General features: G+C 41.5%; 1 protein-coding gene across 2 annotated transcripts in view; it reads left to right on the top strand.

Annotated features, from left to right (window-relative positions):
• Positions 1–1,067: 1,067 nt before the first annotated feature.
• ALDH1A3 (aldehyde dehydrogenase 1 family member A3) overlaps positions 1,068–11,105 on the top strand; it is a 32,919-nt gene continuing 22,881 nt past the window's right edge. Inside the window, exons 1-2 of one of the 2 annotated variants that reach the window (XM_044279411.1) lie at positions 1,068–1,250; positions 7,590–7,694. In XM_044279411.1, the coding sequence (XP_044135346.1) occupies positions 1,155–1,250; positions 7,590–7,694 (201 nt within the window). In that variant the 5' untranslated portion in view covers positions 1,068–1,154. The remainder of the gene's footprint in view (positions 1,251–7,589; positions 7,695–11,105) is intronic. The other variant, XM_044279410.1, reaches the window with a different exon arrangement.

Here is an 11,105-nt window from a genome sequence, read left to right as displayed (position 1 = left end):
GTTACAAACTGGTACAGAAAGAGAGAGGGCCCTGCCCGTGAGAGCTTACAATCTACATGAAATATAAATGTATACATTACATGTTGTACTGAATCTTTCCCCATAAAACTATATATCAGCCTGCTCAGCTCCTTTTGCTCTATGGCATTCTGACTGCAGACACCCTGTTCAATGTGACTGGTTGTCTAGTATTGTAGGAAGGTGCAAGGGTCCGTCGTTGGCGGAAGGTATGTGTCACTGAGGTTCCTGGCCTCGGGGGAGTACGAGCCAGTTTTCATATGTCAGCAGCAGATGCTGTTTGACACCTAGCTATTTAGTATAGCTGTATAGCTGATCAGGGACGGCTCTTACTAGGAGTAGTCAAAGTGCTGGGTGGGTGACTACTCCCCACGTTCCAGGCCGAGTCTTGGCAGGCTTATAAAAAACAGCCAGCACTGTCAGGTGGTGTGGATTACCTCCCTCTGACAGTGGAGCTCTGGAGATCTGAACTGACACCCGGTATACCAGGTGAACTTTATTTTGTTTTTCTGTGTGTGAACAAGCACCAAGCCTGAAAAGTGACTGTTTTGTTATGTTATGTGTGAATAAACACTTAAGAGTGATTTACAACCTGGTCCCTGGTTCTATACTGCGTCCGCTAACCTGCCTACCAGAGCAAATCGCAACAGTTATGCAGTATTAAAGGACAATATGGGCTGGAGTACTGCATGTAAAAAGCACAGGCTGTGATTGAGGAAATGCTGCTGTTACAATAAGTAAATACATACATAGCTAAGTCAGTGTGTCTGGTTAGTTTTACAGGAGATCCATGAAGTCCTATATATCTGCACATAGGAGCAGTGTCAGGGCTGCTGGTAGCTCTCAGACTGGCACAGACACAGGCTCCCAGTGATCACACCAGAGCAGCACATGGTGCAATCAGGAAGCCCAGAGCCAGTGTATAAAGGCAGGTCCCTGTGTGGGATCTCAATGACTATGATATTAGGAAGTTGTGAGGGGGTGTGCAGGGGCAGCCCTCCACCCAATCACAGCACTGTCCTCCTCCTATCTGGATGCCTCTGAACTTGGGATATTAAAGGGAGCGCAGCTCTGCTACAGTCCACACAGGAGGATACAAGCAGCAGGGACATAAGGACACCTACCTATCCTGCATTATGACAACCAATGGAACCATAGAGAATGGACTGTCCGACAAGAAGATCCCTGTCCTTCCTCGACCCATCCCCAACCTGGAGATCCTGCACACTCAGGTACCACCTGCACCCTGCATGAGTATCACTACTCCTACTGATAATAGTAATACCTGCGTGATATCATAGATATTACAGGGCAGATCCTGCCTATAGTGATGATACCTATAGTAATCCTGCTTAATATCACAAATATTATAGGGCAAATCCTGTCTATACTGATAGTTATGATAACTATAGTAATACCCCTGTGATACCATACATATTGTAGGGCAGATCCTGTCTATACTGATGACTATACTATACTGATAACTATAATAATACCTGTGTGATATCATAAATATTACAGGACAGATCCTGCCCCTAGTGTTAGTGATGATAACTATACTGATTCCTGTGTGATATCATAGGTATTACAGAGCAGATACTGTCTATACTGATCACTATAATAATACCTGTGTGATATCATAAATATTACAGGACAGATCCTGCCCCTAGTGTTAGTGATGATAACTATACTGATTCCTGTGTGATATCATAGGTATTGTAGGGCAGATCCTTTCTATACTGATAGTGATGATAACTAAAGTAATACCCCCGTGATATTATAGGGCAGATACTGTCTATACTGATGACCATAATTATAGCTGTGTGATAGCATAAATATTATAGGGTAGATCCTGCCTATACTGATTGCAATGATAACTATATTAATCCTGGGTAATATAATACATATTACAGGATATATTATGGCCATTTTGATAGTGGTCATAACTATAGAAATATTTGTGTTATATCATAAATATTACAGGACAGATCCTGCCAGTACTGGTAGTGGTGATAGCTTTAGTAATAACTATGATATATTAGAGGACAGATCCTGCCTATAGTGATAGAGATGAAAACTATAGTAATATCTGTGTGATATATATATTACAGGACAGATCCTCCCATACTGATAGTGATAACTATAGTAATACCCATGTTATATAAATATTACAGGACAGATCCTGTCCACACTGATGGCGATGATAACTATAGTAATACCTGTGTGATATACATATTACAGGACATAATTTTCCTAGTGATCATAAACTATAGCAATTCCTGTGTAATATCATATATAGTACAGGACAGATTCTGCCAATACTAGTGATAGTGATGATAGCTATAATGTTACAGCACAGATCCTCTGTATACTGATAGTGGTAACAACCATAGTAATATCTGTGTGACATCATAAAAATAATAACAGGACATATCCTACCCATACTGATAGGAGTGATAACTATAGTAATTGCTGTGTGATATCATAAATATTACAGGACAAAACCTGTCATACATTAATCAATGCCCCTGTGTTATATTGTATATACCAGTGATAGGCAAACTGTGGCTCTCCAGCTGTTGCAAAACTACCGCTCCCACCATGCCCTGCTGTAGGCTGAAAGCTGTAGGCAGTCTTTGCATGCTGGAAGTTGTAGTTCTGCAACAGCTGGAGAGCCGCAGTTTGCCTATCACTGGTATATACTGTAGTAACAGCGATATAACATGATGTGCTGAAAGATGCCCCTCGTGTATATTGAATAGGTAATATGTCTATTATGCATATCTTATATACACTATATATAATAATGGCAATGGGTGTATTTACATCAAGATCCCACATAAATATACTATGCAGATAAGATAGATACATTTCTCCCAGGTATGATAAACAATCTTACATTTTTTCATCCATGCAAGATTGATTTAACTCCACCAGTCGGACTCTGCATTCTACACTCAGATCCTGCTTTCATTTTGAAGTTTCTTGGCTATTGGGTATATATTTACACTTAGTGCAGTTTCTTGTGTGTCTGTTTCTGTCTGTGCAAATGTTTTAGGCAGGTGTGAAAAAATATTGCAAAGTAAGAATGCTTTCAAAAATAGAAGTGTTAATATTTTATTTTTATAAATTAGAAAATGTAGGCTTACTCAAATCCTTCTGCCTCTTTATGTAATCCCAGACAGACTGGATGATGTTGAGATCAGGGCTCTGTGCGGCCATACCATCACTTTCAGGAACCTTGTTCTTCTTTACACTGAAGATAGTTCTTAATAACATTGGTTTTATGTTTGGGGTCATCCTGCTACAGGGTAAGGGTACTTTCACACTAGCGTCGCTGGATTCCGGCAGGCAGTTCCGTCGCCGGAACTGCCTGCCGGATCCAGCAATCTGTATGCAAACGGATACCATTTGTAGACAGATCCGGATGCGGATCCGTCTCTCAAATGTATTGCAATACCGGATCCGTCTATCAGGTTGTCATCCAGGAAAACGGATTCCGGTATTTATCTTTTTCACATTTTTAAAGGTCTGCGCATGCGCAGACCAGAAAACCGAATCCGTTCTTCCGGAACACTTAGGGCCTTAATGCATTTCAAGTGTTCCGGAATTTTGGACGGAGAAAATACTGCAGCATGCATTTTCTCCGTCCAAAAACCGTACATTGACTGAACTGAAGACATCCTGATGCATACTGAACGGATTGCTCTCTATTCAGAAAGCATTAGGATAAAACTGATCAGTTTTTTCCGGTATTGAGCCCCTAGGACGGAACTAAGCGCCGGAAAAGAAGAACGCTAGTGTGAAAGTACCCTAAATTTGGAGCCAATCAGACGCCTCACTGATGGTATTGCATGATGGATAGTTATCAGCCTGTATTTTCTCAGCATCGAGGACATCATTAATCCTGACCTAATCACCAACTCCATTTGCCATCTCCAGCCCTTCTGCGAACAAACTGCTTTCTGTTACAGCCAATTTCTTACTTCCCTTCGACATCGGAAGATGTCCAGCAGTTCAGAACTGGCAGAAACCAGTGGGACCAAGGTACAACCATCTACTGTTCAGAGAAGTCTGGCTAGAGGTGGTCTTCGTGGAAGAATCACAGCCAGAAAGCCATACCTTTGATGTGGAAACAAGGCCAGGTGACTCAACTATACAGGAAAACATAAGAACTGAGTGCAGAAAAAATGGCCTCAGGTGATCTGGACTGATGAGCCTAAATGTGACAGAAGGTAGTTTGTTTGCTGGAGGACTGAAGAGCGGTACAATAATTTGTCTGCAGGCCACAGTAAAGCATGGTGGAGATTCCTTGCAAGGCTGAAGCTGCATTTCAGCAAATGCAGTTGGGGTTTTGGTCAGGATTAATGGTGGCCTCAATGCTGAGAAATACAGGCAGATACTTACTCATCATACAATACCATCAGGGAGGCGTCTAATTGGCTCCAAATTTATTCTGCAGTAGGGCAGCAACGCCAAACATACAACCAATGTCATTGAGAACTATGGTACCTTCAGCATAAAGAAGGACAAGGAGTCCTGGAAGTGATGATATGGCACCACAGAGCCCTGATCTCAACATCATCCAGTCTGCCTGGGCTCACATGAAGAGACAGAAGGATTTGAGCAAGCCTACATCCACAGATCTGTGGTTAGTTCTCCAAGATGTTTGGAACAAGCTCCCTGCCGAGTTCCCTCAGTGTATGGTCACAATGTACCAGGTTAGCGTTTTATATGGGTTGCATACTGAGAGGTATAAGTATGGCTAAGTTACAGCATATTCTTATATTTGGAGTTGCATATGATATCAGTTTATTTGTAGATTCTTCATAATATACAGTGTTTAGCATTGCAGAAAGGTGTTACGGCAGACACTTTACAGGTGACTATCCTGGATTGTAGAAGTATCTAGCTGGTACACATGCTTGTAGTGTGTTGTGACTGTATATAATAATGCTATAAAGCACAGAGGCGATGGAGCAGACGATTGTCAGGAAGGAAGCGTTCCTTCCCGACAATCACCTGCCTGTCCGTGTGGGGGAGCGCTGCTATTACATTACATGCAACGATCTCTTCCGCAGTAAGGGGAGGAGCGATCACTAATGCCATCACTCTTCCCCATATAGAATCATTGTTTCCCGGCAGCAGATCGCTGCTTAGACGGCACAATCTGCTGCTGGCAAACAATGGGTTAAGTGACCGCACCAACGATCTATTATTATCTGATGAATGTGCGTTTCGCTCTCTCATTGGGTAATCAGCGGCAACGCTTGTTAGCGATAATCTGCCCAAATTATTCCTTTGCTGGATTCACTTTTCCATCACATTATACACTGCTCATATCCAGGGGTTATGACCACCCTGCAATCCCTCAGTTGTGGCCGTGCTTGCACACTATAGGAAAAAGCACCAGTCTATGTGCACTCCCGCGGCCTTGGCCACCAGAGAGGCCGCCACTTTTTCCTATAGTCTGCAAGCATGTCCACCACAGATGGATTGCACGGTGGTCGTAAAAATGAGCAGTGTATACTGTGATGGAAAAATGAATCAAGCCAGCAAAGGAGGCAATATGGACAATCACAATATATTAGTAAGTGCCTTGTATTAAATTTCTCTTCACATAATAAATGCTATTTTCTGAAGTGAGACAACCCCTTGAAGTATTTGTGATTATCTGTGTAATCCGCAGGGATGAGCACATAGCAGATTGTATGTTCTTCCTACATCTCCACTGTATCCTATATATTACACTATTTTACACCCTCTTTTGTGTCAGTACAGGTCAGCATGACTGACAGATTTCAGTGATTGGTATCTGATAAGAGTTGCTATTTCTTTAGACAGTTAAATAACTACGGTATTCCCCAATGTGTATCAAAGCCTGTAAGTGATGGGTCCTCTAGTGTAGGACGTGGACATAAACAGCAAATCCAGAATGTCAGAAGGAATCTCTGGACGAGCGATTACTAGAAGCGTGCCTGCACATGGGGCAGATCTGTGTGAAGAAAAAGCTGCAAGAAATATCCACAAAAACACACACATAAATCTGCACTATTTACCATGGTTTTTCCTCATTTTTTGTGCATTTTATGCAGTTTTTAGTGAAGATTTGATGCAGATATCCCAAAGACCTCACCCGTCCACTGAAAAGGGAAAAATCCGCACAACAACACCATCACCCATTGAATGGCACTTTTTACACAGCCAGATTATGGGGAATGAACGTTTATACAAATGCCCATACCCCATAATTTGCCTGATAATTGTTCAGTGTAAAACGACCTTAAGGATAGGCCATCAGTTTCAACGTCCCAGAAAACCCCTTTAAGGCTACTTTCACACTAGTGTTAACATTTTCTGGTATGGAGATCCGTCATAGGGTCTCAATACCGAGAAAACAAACACTTCCATTTTGTCCCTATTCATTGTCAATGTGGACAAAACATAACTGAACAGAACGGAGTGCTCCAGAATGCATTCCATCCCGTTCTGATACCGGAGAGCAAACCGCACCATGCTGTGGTTTGCTTTAAGTCCTGGAATGCGGAGCAAAACACAATAGAAAACTGATCCGTCCGCCATTGACTTTCAATGGAGTTCGTGACGGATCAGTCTTGGCTAAGTTAAATATAATACAACTGAATCCGTTCATAATGGATGCAGGTGGTTGTATTATCAGTAAGGGAAGCGTTTTTTGATGAACCTGCCGGATCCAGTAAAAACGCTAGTGTGAAAGTAGCCTTACATGTAACTTCAGCTCTGCCAAAATAACAAATAATTAAATCTAATAATAACAAAATAAAATAAATAAAAAAAGAATCCAACCAATAACTTGTTGTCGCTTTTATCTAAGGGAGATTCCCAAGTTTTTGGTTGTTTTCCAGAGACACATGACTACCAATGTGGTTACTTCTTAATTCAAAAGAAAAGTGTTATATGGAGGTTACATTTTCTGGGTCTCATGTACAAAATGCACAGAAGTTGGGTAATTAAGGTATGTGGCTGCAGACAGACCGAGCATGCATTGTGCTAGGAGTGATATATGACATGACGCTGGGGGACCTTTATAAAGACTGGCCAGTTACTGTAGATCTCCTTGTGCAGGAGTAAGATGCGCCTAATTTATTAAGAGACAAATGCCACTTTATAAATGATTCTCATCTCTAGCACTTGCACCCGAAACTGAAGTCTACACCAGCCAGGAGCTGGCATAGACTGGGGGTATCATTTCTGCCAGTTTCTAGCACAAGTTGTAGTAAATCAGGTGGGCGGCAGGAAGCCCTGCCCTCTCCTGCTAAGCCCATCTCTTTTCTAGCCACTTCAGAAAAGTGTCGAGAAGCTGGAAAAGTCGTTAATTATGGCGTGCACCACAATGGTGGCGTAAAAGCTTTAATAAATGTCCCCCGTTGTGTTATATTACTGCTAATCTAATATTATCATTCATTAGTGTAAGCAGCGCTGCCTTATGATTGTTTGTAGTATATGACATATATCTGATTATCACACATCTTTCTATGCTATATATTGATACACAGTATTTAAAGGGCTGTTATGTCTGTTTATTCATCCAGATATTTCTTAACAATGAGTGGCATCAATCAGTGAGCGGAAAAACCTTCCCTGTGTATAACCCAGCTTCCGGCAAGAAGATCTGCGATGTGCAGGAGGCAGACAAGGTGAGAGAGAGAAGACCCTGACTCTCAAAAAAACCCAGTATGACATCATGTTTGCTAAGTCCTTTTCATGAGCTGCAATCCTTCCTCAAGTCACCCTGAAGGGAACCTCTGGTTTCAGATCTGCAGTCATCATGGTATACAGCAGAATTATGTATAGTTATGTGAGAAAATATTTAGTGGGACTTGTATTTTATTCATTTCAGTCACTGCTCTTACTATACCTAAGAGTCAAGTGGGCGGTTCTACATAATAATTGACAGCTTCCTATGTATGCAATTAAACTATTACAGGAATTCGTATACTCTAGTGCTTAACTCATAAAGGGCAGTAGTATTTATAAAACGTAACTTTTACTATAAATCCAATAAAAATGGGAGAAGTAATGCTACATTCCCCTCTTCGTACCGGCCCCACACAAACAGACGCCTATTATTCTAAACCCCAGTCAGATATCAATATCTCTTACCAGTGAAGAAACAGCAAAGTGTAGACATGACTTGTAGTGGGATGACTTGTAATCAATGAGGCGTTTCTACGATCTTGATTCTGGCAGGTTCTCTCTCACCCCCCAGTATAAAAAGATGGGGTACTGGAGTAGCTCACCTGTCGCGGTAACACACGTTGCCCTAATCGTAGAGTCAGTGTGTATTTTGTTGTAGAGATACAGATAAAAGAACAAGGGGTACTAGAACCCAACCACTAGAGATAGTAAAGAGTGCACAGAAAACTATAAAGATGTGCTTAAAAAAGGACGTATGTGTCCCTACACTCTGACTCTACGATTAGGGCAAGGTGTGTTACCGCGACAGGTGAGCTACTCCAGTACCCCATCTTTTTATACTGGGGGGTGAGAGAGAACCTGCCGGAATCAAGATCGTACAAACGTCTGATTGATTGCCTCCTCCCGATACAAGTCATGTCTACACTTTGCTGTTTCTTCACTGGTAAGAGATATTGATATCTGACTGGGGTTTAGAATAATAGGCGTCTGTTTGTGTGGGGCCGATGCGAAGAGGGGAATGTACCATTACTTCTTCCATTTTTATTGGCTTTATAGTAAAAGTTACGTTTTATGAATACTACTGCCCTTTATGAGTTAAGTTGTGGATATAGCGGTAGTCTGTACTAGGGCTGAAACAATTACTCGATTGAATCGAGTAATTCGACACAAAAAAATCATCGATGCAAATTTCTTGCATCGAGGATTCGTTTGTGTCATGTTACCACGGAGTGCTATTACTTACCGCTCCGTGGTCACCTGCCGGCCCGTATCGTGCTGCACTGGATCCTGACACATCGTCAGGTCATAGTGCACGTAAGCGCGCACTATGACTCGACGCTGTGTGACGCTGTGAGAGTTGAAGGCACTGGCGGAAAAGAGCTGATGGCTCTGGGGGATAGTGGAGCTGATGGCACTGGGGGAACTGATGCACTTGGACTGTTCGCACAGGGGGGAACGAAGAGGGTTGGGGACTGATGGCAGGGGGTCTTAGGAGTTTTTATAAAGGAAAACAGTCTATTAATTAATTTTTTCTTATTAGAGTACTTGATTAATCGTAAAAAATAATCAATAAAATACTTGATTACTAAAATAATCGTTTACTGCAGCCCTAGTTTGTACAGATCATATCTGGTCTCGCAGATGGGAAAAATTTCAGTATTTTCGTATGCTCTAGTGCACAGAAGCTGTTGGCCAGAGGCGGCTAAAAATCTATGGTTTTATAGGAAAAGATTTGGTATAAGGGCTCATGCACACAAACATATTTTCTTTCCGTGTCCGTTCCGTTTTTTAGGGGACCGTATGCAGAACCATTCATTTCAATGGGTCCGCAAAAAAAATTGTTACTCCGTGTGCATTCCATTTCTGTATGTCTGTTCCACAAAGAAATAGAACATGTCCTATTATTGTCTGCATTACGGACAAGGATAGGACTGTTCTATTAGGGGCCAGCTGTTCCGTTCCGCAAAATACAGAATGCACACGGACGTCATCCATATTTTTTGTGGATCCGTTTTTGCGGACTGCAAAATACATATGGCCGTGTGCATGAGCCCTAACTTGGATTTCGTTTGTTAAAGTCCCTGCTGTTTCTAAGCTTAGGATTCCAGTGGGTGGTCCTAATCAGTGACTGTGTGCATACATAGATATCGAAGACACAAGTAATTTCATCGCTTGATAAAATTTTGATCCTTCATTGTTAAGCCATTAAAACATAATACGTTGTCTTTACATCTACGCGTTTCAAACTCTTCTGGGTAAAACAAATTGTGCATCATAATTTTAAAACCACAATGGATCTATCATTATGCTCTTCATAGAACAGGGAGTTGCAAACAAAAACTCCAGCTTCCTCTCCAGGTTTTTGCTTGCACCCCTGTGCTCTTTGAAGAGCATAACAATAGATCCATTGTAGTTTTGAAATTATGATGCACAATTTGTTTTACAAGCCGTAAACAAGAACCCAGAAGAGTGTGAAACGCGTAGACGTAATGGACTACATTGTATTACGTTTTTAATGACTTTACAATAGAGCATCGAAATTTTATCGAGTAGTGAAATGAACTGTGTCTTCGATATCTATGTATGCACACTGAAACAGAGATAGCGGTCAGTCACCGATTAGGACCACCCACTGGACTCCTAAACTCAGAAACAACAGGGACTATAACAAAAGTTAAATCCAAGTTATGCTGAATCATTTTCAATAAAAGCATAGATTTTTACCCAATGTTGGCCAACAGCTCCCGTGCACTAGAGGATATGAGCTGCCAGCTTGACTACCTGGAGCTAAAAGTGGTGAGTATCTACAACAGTCTAACTACATACAAAGATAGCTTAAAGGTTTGATGCACAATGTTTTATATGCTATAAAATAAACACTAGAAAACACTGATTCACATGCTGCCTGCTTGTAAAGAAAGAACAGGGGTCCTCTAGAGCGCCTGCGCAGGATTGATAGGGAGTTAAAGAGGTGACTATTGTTTTTTATATCATTACGAAAAGAGCATTTGCTGCTGTTTTCATTTTCAGATGTTGGACAACCCCTGTATGGTTTCCCAGCAGAATTCCCAGGATCTCTTCCCACCTGCTTCCAGACTGTTAGCCTCTGCTCAGAGCGGTTTCATCTGTATAAATAAATACCCCCGCTGCCGGATCTTGTAATATCTAGCTTTCACAGATGACAAGGCATTTATGAGACCACTCTGTGCAGGTGTTGTGACATGGAAGAGCTTGTGGGAAGAAAGTTTGAGATCTGTGCCTTACGGAAGCTCAGGTGAATAAAGTTTTGGAGTAGGAAGAAATAAATTTATGGTCTTGACCAAGGATTTATTCTAAATTGAATTTATTTTTGGTACACATGCCATCTTAATCCACATAGACCCTATTACTGTTCTGACATATACTGTAGT

This window comes from Bufo gargarizans, chromosome 2 (genome assembly GCF_014858855.1).
Source record: "Bufo gargarizans isolate SCDJY-AF-19 chromosome 2, ASM1485885v1, whole genome shotgun sequence".
In the NCBI taxonomy this organism is placed as follows: domain Eukaryota; kingdom Metazoa; phylum Chordata; class Amphibia; order Anura; family Bufonidae; genus Bufo; species Bufo gargarizans.
Note: the sequence above shows the minus strand (reverse complement) of the source record. Positions and strands in the feature narration are given on the sequence as shown.